This window comes from Ictalurus punctatus, chromosome 21 (genome assembly GCF_001660625.3).
Source record: "Ictalurus punctatus breed USDA103 chromosome 21, Coco_2.0, whole genome shotgun sequence".
Classification (NCBI taxonomy): domain Eukaryota; kingdom Metazoa; phylum Chordata; class Actinopteri; order Siluriformes; family Ictaluridae; genus Ictalurus; species Ictalurus punctatus.
In genome coordinates, this window is record NC_030436.2 from 18589054 (window position 1) to 18605000 (window position 15947).

Here is a 15947-nt window from a genome sequence, read left to right on the forward strand (position 1 = left end):
CGGGGAACCTGGAGCCTATCCCAGGGAGCATCAGGCGCAAGGCGTGGTACACCCTGGACAGGGTGCCAATCCATCGCAGGGCACAATCACATACACACTCACACACCCATTCATACACTACGGACACTTTAGACACGCCAATCAGCCTACCATGCATGTCTTTGGACTGAGGGAGGAAACCAGAGTACCCGGGGAGAACATGCAAACTCCACACACACATCGAACCCCGGATCCTGGATGTGTGAGGCGAACGTGCTAACCACTAAGCCACCGTGCGCCCCTACTAGAAAACATGCCTTGGCTAATAGGCTACATCAGACCAATGGTAAATGAAGTAGCTTAAAATGTCACAATTTTTGTCAGATATACCGTATATCTAGCTTAAAAGTTGTGTTTTCGAATTTGTTGCTAATAATAAAAGAGAGGACCATGGGGCTATAAAGCCAAATGAAGCAGTATTTTGGAGAAAAAATGAATTCAAGTAATCGAATGTTCCACTTGTAGAGCATCTCCCGAGACATCTGAAGCTTGCCTCCTTAGTTTACTGGCGCTATGAGGCTAACGTAGCTCAGAGATTTAGTGTTAGCACTGTACAATCTGCATATCTAAGGCTGAAGCAAGCATTCTGGTAAAAGAGGTGGGGGGGAAAAACCGTTTTTGCAATGTCAATTCTGTAACCTTACAGCCTTCTAGCTACTACCAGCTAACTAGCTTAGCTCGCCACTTATATTCGAATTATCATCATTATTAAATAACAATTAGTGTAGCTCTGGTGCTGAGGAGGTTTTCAGCCACATTGTGTAGCAGTGAAGGTTCAAAAAAATAATTTCACACTGCAATGTTGGAATACTGCCAAAGAAATGTTTTAAGATTCAACATTATCATAACTGACTAGCAAAACAAATGTATCGCCAATACTCTGTACTCCGTGTTTGTTTTTCTAGTCTGCCTGCTTCAGCGAAGCTCTTCTCTGACTAAAAAAATGTCAGCAAATGCGCTTTTAAATCCTGTTAGGGTTAGATCTAAAACGTTTGCTAGCTGTTACAAAAAAAAACAAACAAAAAAAAAAAACAGCAAGTGTGAAAGCAGCCTAAATCCTTAAACACTCACGTCGCCTTAAAGCACTTTGCGGAGTATCAGGGTCTCAGACAGATGTGATTTTGTGTTTTCTGACACTGTATTACATGTTGTTAGCTATAAAAATGGACAAAATCACATCACAGAGCTGAAGAACAGTCGTAGCGGCGGCCATTTTGAAACTGACTCACTGTTTCCTCAGCGCACAGTCGGGTGTCGCGACACGTGAGCATCGAGTACTTTGGGTGACAATATAATTAATTTATTGTCATTAGAAACTGTTTATTTATGAAAAATGAGTTTCTGAGGTAATTTTTGTCGAGTGTGTGTTGATTTAAACGCGAAGTTTGCACCAATTTAGCACGGAGTATGACTCTATTTACCAGTTAGCTACATTAGCCGTGTAGCTGTGGCGCAAAGCTAAAAAGACAAGGGTGTAAAATACTGTACATTTTTGGCTAAACTCCTCCGCTAACAGCTAACCGTATTCTTGGAGTTATGCTAGGTCATAGCTAGGTCATTGTGTTCATGATAGTGTGTGTGTGAGTTAGGACATGATGACACTAACAAGCGCCGGGGTAGAACACAGGCTGTAATGGAGTATAGCTGAACCCTGAAGTCATTTCTCATTGCCTGAATGAGCCGTTAGCGATGGCAGCTACGCCGGGGCCGAGTCATGTTTTCACCATGTAACAAACTGGCTTTTAATTGGATGTGTCAAAGCGTCAAGCAGGCTCGAGTGCCACCGTGTGTCCGGCCGCTTTGCCAAGGACAAAGAGGGTTTGATTGACCGTCGCTTTGGGTGTTGTGTAGTCTCGCGGGTGACGTCGCGTGGCTAAGAAGACGAGCTAGGATCGGGTTATAGTACTGTGTGCGAGTTTTGCGTGTACTCTGCGTGTGTCTGATTGTCGTGTGTGATGCTGTTATAAATGACGGGCTTCTCGTTCAATTTATCGAACGTTATCAGATTTGTTATTCTATAAAGTTAAAAACATAACCGGCGAAAGTAAGGAGATTTACATTCATGGAAGCCAGTTATTTTGCGCCAAGATAACTTCTTCAGGACAGAGTTGATCTTTTCTGTTTTTTTCCGTAACATGACAAGCTGTGTGGTTTTTTTTTACGTGAAATAAGAGAGGCTGGTGAGGGAAGGACTATTTATAGCTGGTATAAGTGAAAACTTGTTTCGTGAACATTCCATAAGATTAAATGTAACTCTAAACGGTTAAAAATGATGACGTGACATTCTTTAATAAATAACCGTATGCAAACTGCTGTGGTATAAGAGGAATAAAACACGTTGAAGAATGTGGTTATGGTAACAGTAATTCCGCTTCACGTCAGGCCGTAGCGTGGAGTATTTTACTATAACAGAATGCCCCCGAGTGTTGTATTCCTTACGCAGCAACAAAAAAAAAACTAACGTATGGCACTGTTTCTGTAAACATGGCACTCAAAAAAAAACACACACACGCACTGTTAATGTTGGTGTTTCTTTTGAGTGAGATCTGAACCGCTCCTTCTGTTTATCGCTTCTTTCGGGGTCTTGTCCAGACTGGGAAGCATTTTTAGACCTTTAGAGCCACCATGTGGCCGCCGGCGGTACTGCAGCGAAGAAAGCCGAGCATCCAAAGCCTGAATACGACCGAGCTACAGTAAGTAAGTGGAGATGATGATTTTTTTTTTTTTTCTTGCGACAAATATATGGAATTTTCGCACACTTTCACGGATCTCCGCCAATTACTCTGTTTTCGCTTTAAAACACTCAGGTTCGCAACAGTTTTTCCTCCCAATTAGCGCCGTCCAAATCGAGGTAGGAAAGCACATCGGAGTGAAGACCTGTGGCGGGGAAGACGGTGGAGAAAACGAGAACCTGCCGTCTGCCTTCGTGACCTTCAGCAGCACCCGCCGCCGTAATTAGCGCACTCAGAAAATAAACACGAGTCACCTCTATCCATCAAGACGGAAAAGAGAAAAGACTCCCAGCATCCGTCGGAACGAGGAAGAAGGACGCCGGTGGCATTTCTGCTGGCCGTGCGGAAAAAAAAAAAAAAAAAAAAAGGTCACCTTGCATTAGTATCAACCAAACAGCGGACAGACATAATTAAAGAAACGGGAGTAATTAAGGCACGAACCGCAGCTGTCTTTAGGGAAGAACTTTGCATATTATGAATGATGCAGAGGAGCAGGGCCCGAGAGTGACCTTTTGCCACGCTAAAATATTTATGTACTGCTGGTGACCGCCTCGCTGAGAGTTTCATGAATTATGCAAATCAGAATTGGTTAGCTCGTGGGTGTCAATACAAAGGGGTGGGGGGGGGGGGGGGGGGGGGGGGCAGTGTGTGAACATTATTTTGGTTTCTGCGCTTCAAAATGTGTAGAGCGCGTAGGTGTTAGGGCACAGAGAGGTGTGTGTGTAGCGCGGAAAGGGAGGGTGGAGTGTTACAACCTGGCCATTTAACATCATACATATTAATACGGTCATTACTGAATTGTCCTTCCCACGCCGCAGAAAGAGCTCGGGACCTGCGAGAGGAGTGACTTTGAGGTTTCATGACTACAGGATACAAATGACACTCGCATCAGGACCAGCGTTAAAGCTCTGATAGCAGTCAGTGCAAAGGTGTGCGCTTCATCCACCGTTCTGTAGGAGTAAGACCACCGCTCACCCCCGTATCATTCGGGTGACGGCGGTGCATTTTCGGCTCGGTTTTTGCCGTGGCAAGCAAAAAAATGGCTCGTTGTAAGATTTCTTTGGTTCTGAGCTGAGATCGGAGGTTGTGAATTGAACACAGGCTCACGTTACTGGCAGACGATTTAGTGCCGCTGCGGCCGATTCTCGTAGCGCGAGAGGTTTTTGATTAAAATCTCAGAGTGCGAGTAGCTGCTCGGGGTAAAATCCAGCAACAGGAGGACGGCACAGGATGACGCCGAACTCACTGGGTATGATAAAAAGGGTTACTTCTTTATTACTGCATCTCGAGCTCACTTTGAAGAGTGTATCCTGCATGGTGTTGACTGACTTATTTATTTATTTATTTATTTATTTATTAATCACAGGTCTATCGTAAGGGGATCTTCACTGAATAATCATGCGGTGTAGCGTGTTTGCGGTGTAGTGTGGGTGTTAATCTTCTTCTAGCTTTCATCAGAGACAGTTTGTGATCACAGCTCTGCTGAAGATGTTTGGTCTTTATCTTTATCTACCACTACGTTGGTGTAAATGTAAAATGTCCTGAAGTCCCATGTGTGTAAGAGTAAATATTTGTGTGCATATGTGTGTGTGTGTGTGTGTATGCGTGCATGTGTTTATTAGTGTTTTGTACCTGTGCTTGCCCTTAGAGTCCGGGTACCACCGCACGCCGGTCGGCATGACAACATCACTACGATGACCAGGAGGATGAGCTGCAGGAGCCATGTAGACTTCCACCTCATTTCCATCATCCTGATAGAGAGAGAGAGAGAGAGAGAGAGAGAGAGAGAGAGAGAGAGAGAGAGAGAGAGAGAGAGCCACAAACAGAGTAAGCGAGAGTCAGACAGAAAGGGAGACAGAGTGAGATGAGATAGACAAATAGAGAGATGGGGGGCGACGAGGGGGGGGAAATAATTCAGCGAATTTGCCACTTTCTGATTCATATTCTCTTTCTGATTCGCTTTCTGATTCAGATTCTCTTTCTGATTCTCTTTCTGATTCTCTTTCTGATTCAGATTCTCTTTCTGATTCAGATTCTCTTTCTGATTCGCTTTCTGATTCAGATTCTCTTTCTGATTCTCTTTCTGATTCAGATTCTCTTTCTGATTCTCTTTCTGATTCGCTTTCTGATTCAGATTCTCTTTCTGATTCGCTTTCTGATTCAGATTCTCTTTCTGATTCAGATTCTCTTTCTGATTCTCTTTCTGATTCAGATTCTCTTTCTGATTCTCTTTCTGATTCGCTTTCTGATTCAGATTCTCTTTCTGAATCTGATTCTCTTTCTGATTCTCTTTATGAAACTGATTCTCTTTCTTTCTGATTTTATCCCCTTTCTGATTCTGATTCTCTTTTTTAGGGAGGTGTGTAATTATAAATAAAGGTGTGTTATTATTATTACTGTTTTCTGTACAGATGGATGTGGTGCTGCGGTCTCACACAGTGATAATTCTCTCACTCCAGATCTCCAGATCAACTCCAACTCGCCGATGAGCTCCTCTCACTACACCAGACCTGACAGATAGATAAATAGATAGATAGATAGATAGATAGATAGATAGATAGATAGATAGATAGATAGATAGAGAGGGGGAGGGGGGGAGTCAAACAGGGTCAGTAAGAAAAAGACAGAAAGGAAAGGGGATGACAAAGAATAAGACAGAGATAGGGAGGCAAGAAAAAAGTGACAGAGGGGAGGAGAGAAAAAGAAAAGAGGTAAAGGACACCTTCAGAGACATCTGCCCTGAGGGCTTTAGTTCAGAACACACACACACACACACACACACACACACACACACACACACACACTTTATCTATAGAAAGAAGGACACACATACACCCTTCTAAAGCTGGTGTGTGTGTGTGTGTGTGTGTGTGTGTGTGTATTGAATCTTTGAATTGTGTGTCTGTGGTCAGGGTGGAATCAGAAATAACACAAAACGAAGTTCTGTAATGATTCCTCACATCACAACACACACACACACACACACACATTGTATTTATATCTGTAAATAACAGTATTTCAGCTCAGATAAAACCTCCGAACAAACTATAAGTAGGCATTGTTTTGTATCGTGTATTAGGAGCGTGAGTGTTTTTTGTAAGTATGGGATGTTTTGTTCAGGCCTAACAGGAACCCAGAGTCAAATATGGAGCCGATCCGCATCTTCAGGAGTGTGAGAGTGGAACTGCTGCTCGCTTCTGCCTCCTTGTGGCTGCAGTGTGTATTATAATTATATATTTTATAAGTCAGCGCACTGTATATACATTACGGTGATTACATTTCAGTGTCTTTACACTCAGGAGTAATGAGCACCATGTCTCATGATTCAAGTGTGTGTGTGTGTGTGTGTGTGTGTGTGTGTGTGTGTGTGTGTGTGTCTGTGTGTATGTGAGAGAGAGAGGAAGATAAGAGACACAGAGAGGGAAAGAAGTAATAAAGATTGTGTATCATGGCAGTTTGATGCATGTAGTTAAAAAAAAGTGCATGCTTTTGTGTGTGTGTGTGTGTGTGTGGCATATTTCCCATTCTCTTTACACAGGCAGGTGCACACTACACATTTTTATCACCTTTGTATTCTGACATGTTCATTAAAGCTGAGAGATACAGAAACACACACGCAGACACACACACACACACAGCATCTGTGCATTATTCTATACAATATCATACACATATACACAGTCTCAAAGCACAATTTCATTATAGAGCTTGTTTATCTCACAGTGTCTCATAAACACACTGAGACACACTCTCTCCCTCTTACACACACACACACACACACTCTCTCTCTCTCTCTCTTACACACACACACAGACACACACACACAGCTGTTAGGTGTGACGATGTAGGGTCGTGATCCTGTCACATCTCTCACGTCTCCTTCTGTTACTTCCTACCAACACGTCTGATTCCGATCTAACGCATGAAGCTACGTGTTTGTAGTGTATCAAATACATGGTGGGAAAGAGCTCACACACGTACATGAACACACACTCACACACACACGCGCACACACACACTCTCTCTCTCTCTCTCTGTATTTATATGGTGTGTTATAGGAAGAGTTGAGTTGGAGTTCATCCCGGTGAACACTGAGGCCATGTGGATGAAGAGCTTATGAGGACAATGCTTTGATTTTTGCTCACACACACACACACACACACACACACACACACACAGATACGCACACACATGCACACACACATGTACACAAACACATAAACACACATATACATACACGTAAACACACAAAGATACGCACACATTTACACACACACACACACACACACACACACACACACACACACACACACACACACACACACACATAGAAGCCATTACAGAGTCACACATGTATACGTATATGATCTTATTATTTGGATTCCACACATTTACATATTTTATTTGTGTGAAAAAAATCTACCTTACATGATTGGCTAGTGTCGCTGTGATTGACAGGGGAGAGACAGTATGCCCCTCCCACCAGGAGAACACAGCCAGATTTTGCTCTCTTGGAGCAAAAAGATGGCTGTAGCATCGTCGGGATTCAAGCGTGTGATCTCCGGGCGATGAGGCGAAGGTTTTTCTGCTCTCGCTAAAACAAAAGCACTTGTGAAGTCAGAAAATAACAGTTTGAAAAACAAAAAGTCTCCGTGTGATATCTGCGGAAACTGTCCGGCACGCACGGCACTAATCAACGTTTTCTGCTCGAATCTTGCCACTGAAGCACTTGATTTTATTCTTAAAGCGCACTTGAGCCTTTAATCCTTTACTCATCAATGTCGCTCAAACTCGCAACAAATCAACCACAATCAATCAGAGGGGTGAAGACGACGTGCAGCCGTGTCCTGATTTTAAAGCTTTTTTTTTTTTTTTCCTCTGGATGTAGGTAAACGTCCTGCTTTACCGCACGGCCGAGACCCTGGAACGAGTGCGCGTTTAGAAAACGCAGTACCGCTCGAGTTTTGTGCGTTTTACTACGAATATATCCGCTTTAAAGTTCTCTATGAGCCGGTGCGCTCCCAAAACAACGACAAGATTCGCATGTAGAAGATGTACGCGTTCAAAATGTACACTGCTGATACGGAGCAACGATTCTGATGACATCATTCTGCACTTCAGATATTCTGTCCAATCAAACGCTCTCTGGAATCTGAAGTGTCCCGCCCCCGACGTTAGAAAAATAAATAAATACATGCTACTAACGGTCAAGTACAGCTTAATCTGGGTTGAGGTACACCAAACGCTACTGGCTATGTAAAAAGTAGGAGGAGCCACTCGGTACGTCCCGCCCTGACTTCCTGCTTCAGTGGAAATTACTTCAGCGCATCGATTAACGCCGCACGTTCACGGGGATTTTAAACAATGACAATAATCTACATTGTGTGCACATATGGCTACGTAACAAAGGGCCAGTGAGATGTTTGTGGGTTTTTTTCCAGAAACTTACTTAAAGACATTTAAAGACGAATAAATCTGTGTTTCTTTCGTTTTCGACAGAATTTCCTTCGTCTGTCACGTAATAGACGAAAGATATCCAAAATGTTTGCTAACCTCTGAGATCCACCGTTAAAAAGAAACACAGACGTCATCGTCACAGATCTGAATCGTCTCCCTTCACACAATGTTTATTTTTTACCTTTTAAAAAAAAAAAAAACAGAACGTAATTAGGTTTGCATCCCTGCACTGCGCCGCAGGACGTTATTGCGTACTTAGGCTAAAAATAGTTCTTTAAAAATAAAAAGGGGTTATTTTGGTCAAAAAGTGATACGCGGTGTGTTTCGGTGTCATTCAAACGTTTGTGAGCTGAAAACGAGATAGCGGAATACAACGAGGCGTCACGTCATGTGTATATGGCTCTGTCTGTGTGTGTGTGTGTGTGCGCGTGTGTATGTAGATAAAAACCCTCGTAAAAAAATCTCATATCAGTTTCCTTAATGTTGCTGTGTGTGTGTGGGGGGCGGGCTCGCTGCATGTTCACCTAAAGAATGATGTGCCAAAAAACAATTAACCTCCTGCAGTGCCTTCCACTCACCTCACTGGAACATCAACACACACACACACACACACACACACACAGCACCGGAATGGATCTGCGGTGCTCCATTTCATGCAGCACAACTCAAACGGCGCAGAAAAACGGCCCTATCTCGGAGGGAACGCGAAGAGAATGAGCACAGCTCCAAAAAAAAAAAAAAAACAGCTGGAAAAGGGAAAAAAAAGATCAAAGGCATCACACTGGTCTGGGAAAATGCACAATATTTCAACAGGAGGTCCAGGTTTGTGGGATATTTATCTCATTTTTTCTGGATATGAATGTGGTCTAAATGTGTGTGTGTGTGTGTGTGACAGGAAGCAGATATGGCAGTCCATCACAGCGGCTGCTCCGTGTGTGTGTGTGTGTGTGTGTGTGTGTGTGTGTGTGTATCAGCGTGTATGCAGATGAGCGCCTCTTCCCCGCCACGGCTCTCGATAAGCGAGCAATTTTACCCCCTACACTCCAGGCAAATCGGATTTCCCCGTGTACGTCTATCCGGCTGGATATTTCCCGTCGGATGATTGACTATTTCAGTCACTTTCTATTTTTCCAAAGTTTACTTTTTTTTTTTTTTTTCATAACTTTAAGTTTTCTTTTATGCCCACATTCATAGCCGGCACATCCTATGAATACTCGCTAACTCCATTATTTGACAGTTTTGATTTCGTTTGATATATACGTGTTTGTTTGGGGGTGTTTTGTTTTCTCTCTCTCTCTCTCTCTCTCTCTCTCTTTCTTTTTTCCTCGCGGCTCTGACAGTCGCTTTCGGAAAAAGTTCCGAAATCAGCTCCAACGCTTTGAAGTTTTTCTGATGATAAAGTAGAAACAGACCCCCCATCTCTCGTCTTCCGCGGAGAAAGTTATTGCTTTGGAGATGATGAGGTTTTCGCTTGGACAGCGAAACGGCACCGATTTGCAAAAAAAAAAAAAAAGTAGCGTTCCACGTCACGCGGTTTCTCCATGTAACCGTGCGTCTTATAAGTGAAAGCCGTTTCTTTCACGTGGTGCGACACCGAGCCTCGATTCTGATTTGATGAGTTTCCTCTAACAGCAGCTCTCAGAAAAGAAAATCTGCAGGTGTATATTTAATGCGCTCGTTCGAATATGTTATCGTTTCTATAGCAACGAATTTTCAAAAAAAAAAAACAACAACAACAACAACAACAACAACGTGTAATCGTTCAAATGGTGACGTTTTTCCGTATGGAAAATGTTTATTCGACATTTATGGGCGGAGTCTCCGGTGTCAGTTAAAGAGACGACGTTACATTTTCTTACTTTGTCAGGAAAGAGTTTACGCTTTGCGGTTTGTTGTAATGTTTTACTTTACTTTACACCCCTGGTATAGAGTTTAGATCAAACCGAGTGCTGCTAAGTAAAGTAAGTAAAGAGAACACTTGAGGGTATGCCGCTATCGGCTAATAATCGACAACAGAGTGGTGTGATGCAGCTCGGCTTGAAGCAGGATTACTGTTACTACCCCAAACTTGATTACTTTCCTATAACAGCATGTTTTATTCCTCTTACACACTTTTTTTATTTGATTTAGCCTGCTGTTAGAAACCAAACAGCTTCAGGAATTCAGCAGCACTGTGGTTTAAACTAGCAGAACTAAAGATCACACATTAGGCCTCCTAACAACCGGCATTTAGCACCTCGGGCAACGTGAAGCCAAAACAAAACAAACAAAAAAAAATAAAACAGAGCTTGCCGACAGTGTAAGTGCGGGGTTAAAGCCGTCCCGGAGTGGAGGGATGAGGGGAAAACCCTGCAGGGAGATACCTGTGACATATTTTCACACACGCAATTACCTCACAGGTGCTGAACAGACAATTTCCCGGCACAAGCCACAGAGCCGATTTGTCCGAGCCCTTTTACCTGGGCTCTGCTTTTCCTATCGACTTTGTGAGGAAGAGGACGGAAGCTAACGTTACCGAAGAATTGATCTTCTCTGCACTTAAAGTGCCATTCGGTGCCCTGCTGCTGGGACCACCGTCTCTGTCCTCGAGATCCGATGACTCCGCATGGGCTGCTTTTCTCTGCTTCTGTACCAGATCAAAGGAAATAAAACCACTTTTGTGGTGGAGTTGTGTTGTGCTGTGTTGTGTGTGTACGGGAGAGTGCACTTAAGAGCATCTCCAGGAAGTCTGGACACACACACAAACACACACACACGCACGCACACGTTTTGAAGTTATCTCTATTTATTTCCTTTTACAGCATGTCACACGTCCCTTTATAATTTCGGCATATATGTGTGTACAATGACCTCGATTGTTAGAAGGGCGCTATATGAATCTAACACACCATTATTATTATTATTTTTTTATATAAGCTGCGTGATTGTGTGAGTGTGTGTGTTGCGATGCCCCCTGGTGGTATGTCATGGTTTTTGCCCTCCGCCATTCAAACACTTTTTATTTAGCTCATTAATACACGACATTTGCAAAAATCACACGTTCCATATCAGCGGATACAAACAATGAGCTGTAACACTCCACCATTCTATTAGTTCTGTGTGTGTGTGTGTGTGTGTGTGTGAGTGAGTGTGTGAGCTCCGGGTTGCTGTTTACTTTATGAGCAGACTGAGACACTAGCACTAACAGGCTAATAAACTTCTCTTCCCAGCAGCTATATCAGCACTATTACGAATACCCGACACAGCCCCACACACACACACACACACACACACACACATATGCAGTCCTGGAGCTTTACAACCCCATTTACCAACCATGTCGACCTTGCAGTGCACTAATACAGCTCAGACTTGGGCCCCTAAACCTTGTGGATTGCCACTAACCCATCAGACGATCGGTGCAGCTCGAGCCTCATCCATCACCTTCCCTCACCGCTGGAGGGACGAAAGTCAGACACGAGCTCATAACCACAAAAGAAGATTGAGTTCTGAGTACGCTGAGCTGTCGTGCATATGAAATGCTCCGTGAGACCTCTGGAGTCGTTAACCGATAAGCAACATCACTGCACTATTGCGTGGAAAGTGTGTGTGTGAGATCTTTCACTCTGCTTTGTCAGACCTGCGTCAGCTCATTTCCACATCACAACGCACCTACAGCAACCCGCTAAAGAAACTAACCGGAGAATAAGAAGAATCACAGACTCAGTATCTCTCAGTCACGGTTTACTCTTTAGTCAGCCCTGTTTCCAGTTGTTTCCTGTCCTATTTTCTTGTCCGTTTACTACACACTACACTCCCACGTTTTTACAGCTGTAAGGCTGCTCATTCGCTCAGGAAAGCAAGTAGGCGCTTCACGATGCATAATATCATGCAGGTACTGCTCACTTAATGTTCACATCAAGTCTCAAACTGGAGGGAAAATGCAACCTCAGTGATTGGTTGTTGGTGCCAAATGGGCTGGTAAGAGTATTTCAGAAATCTCCTGACAACAACCGAGTTATATATAATAGTGCGAACAACAACAAAAGTCCTCCAGTAAAGCAGCAGTTCTGTAAGTGGAAACGTCGTGTCGATGGGAGACATCAGAGTAGAACGGCCAGGAAGGCTACGGGAACTCAAGTAAATAAAGTAACACTCTTTACAACCATGATGAGCTGGAAAGCATCTCAAGATGCACAATGCATCGAAGGTTGAAGCAGAAGACCGGATCCAGGAAACAAATGAATTTTTCGGGTTCTTTCACATATTAATCATTACGAAATGATCAAACGTGCAACAGATAATAAATACTGTACAACTACTGCAAAGTTTTGACTTATATTGTATTTACTTGCATACTTTCCAGCAAGTAAATTCTCCAAGGATGGTTAATGTGGGTTAATGTTGTTAAACGAGCACATCTCACGCCCTTTACGTTTGAATAAATGATCGGGAGGTGATTGCTGAATTATTATTATTTTTATTTATTTTTTTTAAGGAGAATAAATTGGTACATTTAAAATTTGGCAGTTCTGATCTTGTTGGAGTTATTACACTACTGTTGTTTTATTCTTTAGAATAAACAAAAAAAAGATGTTCTTTAGAAAATATTTGAGACCTTCTTAAGAATTTTTGAAGAATTACAATTTGGAACATTTTTACGGACTTCTTATCTTATCCTTAATATTATCCTTCTTAAGAAGATTTTCGTGAATGCGGCCCCAGATGAGCTTCCATGTTCCTTTCAGCTAAGCATAGGAACCTGAGGCTAAGGTGTAACACCGGTAACACCGACTCTCGCAGCAAACCTAGTCAATACAGTATACCTGTATTGAAAGGTGTACGATGAATCTAACCAATAAACTTACAAATCCACATTCTTACAATTAACTCTTTTTTTTTTTTAAACTCCATCACTTTCTCCATTCTTCCACTCGAGGAGCTTGCCATGACTCTGTACTTCTTAAGATTTTGGAGAACCTCTATGTCCACGAACTTGTTTAAAAAAGAAAAACATCCTTCCTCATCCTATTTCATCGCACTCATCATGAACATGCATAAATAGACAGCAAGGGCACTCTTCCGTCCTTTAGCCCTAAGACTTTACGAGTGCCCTCTTGGCCTGTGTGCAGAATAATTATATTTTATATGACTTTTTATATGACTCACAAAACAAAGCCGCACGCCTGGAGCCCTGTGACCGAGAGCTCGTCCAAAATTCACTTGTGTGAGGCGCAATTGGCTGAGTCTCACCCTGGGAAGATCGCCAGTGTGTGTTAGGTCAGTACGGGTGCCAAAAGTTTCATCGCTCACGGGTGACCCTCAGGTGCAGAATCAGCCTCCTGTGGATATGCTACCTCGGTGACAGATTGCGCCAACATCACCAACACGTTTACATCGGGGAAACTGAGCCAGGATTGTGTACCAACGAAAATTTCTTAAATAAAAGCACTTGAAGTTTGTGTCGACGGATACTGAAGTGAAAGTGTTACTGCAGAGTTGTAGATTTGTATATTTAAGGTTTTCAAAGACTCTTTCTTGAAGAAACTTCATCTAACATGACTCAAGTGGTATAAACCAGTCTAAACACATCTAGAATAAATAAATAAATAAATTGGGTGATAAAGAATCACAAGTGTAAATGAATGAATCGTTTGTAAGAATCATTTGTGAAAATGAGTTAATCATATTTAAGAAAAAAATCACATCTGAAAAATAAAAATACATGCCATATGTGTGTAACAATCAGAAATATATGAATCATGTGTAAGATTTACATGTGGAAATAAATGAGTCATTTAAGATTCCCAATATGAAAATAAATGAATCATTTGTAGGACTCACATGTGGAAATAAATGAATCATTTACGATTCACATGTGAAAATAAATTAAACATTTGTAGGACTCACGTGGAAATAAATTAATCATTTACGATTCACATGTGAAAATAAATGAATCATTTGTAGGACTCACATGTGGAAATAAATGAATCATTTAAGATTCACATGTGGAAATAAATGAATCATTTGTAGGACTCAGATGTGGAAATAAACGAATGTGTAAGCATAACTAGTGAAAATGAACAAACCATGTTTAGGAATCACATGTTGGAAAGAAACAAATGTGTAAGAATCGTTTGTGAAAATGAATTAATCATATTTAAGAAAAAATCACATCTGAAAAATAAAAATACCTGCCACACGTGTGTAACAATCAGAAATATATGAATCATGTGTAAGAATAAGATGTGGAAATAAATGAATCATGTGTAAGATTTACAAACGGAAACAAATGAATCATTTAAGCTTCTCATGTGGAAATAAATGAATCATTTGTAGGACTCACATGTGGAAATAAAACGAATGTGTAAGAATAACTTGTGAAAATGAACGAATCATATTTAAGAAAAATGACATCTGAAAAATGAAACCACATTCCCTACATGTGTAACGACCAGAAATAAACGAATCATGTGGAAAGAAGTAAGAATCACTAGTGAAAATGAATGAATCATGTTTAAGAATCATACGTTGGAATAAATGAATCATGCAACAAAATCACATGAAAACGGAAACACGTGCGCTACACATGAACGTGTGAATGAACGTGTGAAAGCCGACATGTGAAAATGAAAAGCGGAAAAGGAAAAGTGCTTTTTATAAGGAATGTGTGATGTTTGAGTAGCAGTGTGATAACATTAAGGGTTAAAATAGGAGTGGGGAATTATAAGTTTAGTATCACAACTTTTGGCCGGTTACAGTGTTTACTCTGTTTACTTTGTACCAAAGTTTTTAAACGAACCCTGGATAAAATGTACAAAATAAGAAAAACTTTCAGTCCAACTGTGTGTAAAAATAGCAAATATTTAATATCCTACTGTATTAGAAAGGTCTATATAGATACTCCAAATGAAATACTTCCTAGCCAGGAAACAGTTTTTAATTAAAAAAAAAAAAAGCAAAACAATTTTTGTCGTATCAGAGCTCTAAAGCTCCTTTGGGTTTTATGTCGTTAACCCTGAATTTGATTCCTAATTCATGCACAAACAAAATTGTGCAATTGCTGTAATTACAGCTGAAGCGTGTCGCCACTTCCATGGCTGAACGCTGTATAGACTATTTATTGTTCCTACATGGTCTTTGGAGTGTGTGCGTGTGTGGGTGTGTGTGGATGGTAACCGTTTTTGTACTGTGTGTGTGCAATCATAGTCCTTTCTGCCTGTTGATTAGGTATGTGTAAGTAAACCATCCACGGACCCTCTGATCTGAGATCAGATTAGTGATTAGTGATGTAATCAATGCACTTGGTTTGAAAAGTCTATGCCTCTCTGCTTCAAAAAACAAAGTGCCTTAATCACACTTTAGGTTCAAATGATGATTAATGGAAAATAAACACGTCACGCTGAGGTACCTTTGATTTTCCGTGAGAGCCGCCGCGGGGGATCGGTTCAGGCTTGTCAAAGGTTGCTCCCAAGCTCTCTCAGCCGTCTCTCTCTCTCTCTCTCTCTCTCTCTCTCTCGCTCTCTCTCTCTCTCCCCCCCCTGTTTGTCTTCCTGCTGCCCCGCTTCTTCTAGGAAAGTGTCAAAGCTGTGAGCGTTCGCACTCTTCGGCCGCCGAGGCTCTGCTCTCCGACGCCGACACGGCCGTCTGGGTCATCTCGCACCGATTATTTCCCACTCTGCGGTCACTAACGACCAGCCAGCCACACACCGCTCTATAATTATATTAATGACGGAACGT

The 15947-nt window shown here is 42.0% G+C and overlaps 1 protein-coding gene across 4 annotated transcripts in view; it reads right to left on the bottom strand.

Annotated features, from left to right (window-relative positions):
- Positions 1 to 15947, bottom strand: part of tafa4b (TAFA chemokine like family member 4b) — a 49194-nt gene that overhangs the window by 22577 nt on the left and 10670 nt on the right. For 2 of the 4 annotated variants that reach the window (XM_017496536.3, XM_017496537.3), the window contains exons 2-3: positions 5207 to 5281; positions 4404 to 4522 (exon numbers count right to left, since the gene is read on the bottom strand). In XM_017496536.3, the coding sequence (XP_017352025.1) occupies positions 4404 to 4521 (118 nt within the window). In that variant the 5' untranslated portion in view covers position 4522; positions 5207 to 5281. Of the gene's footprint in view, positions 1 to 4403; positions 4523 to 5168; positions 5282 to 15947 lie in introns of all 4 variants that reach the window. The other 2 variants (XM_053674173.1, XM_047149502.2) reach the window with 1 other exon arrangement.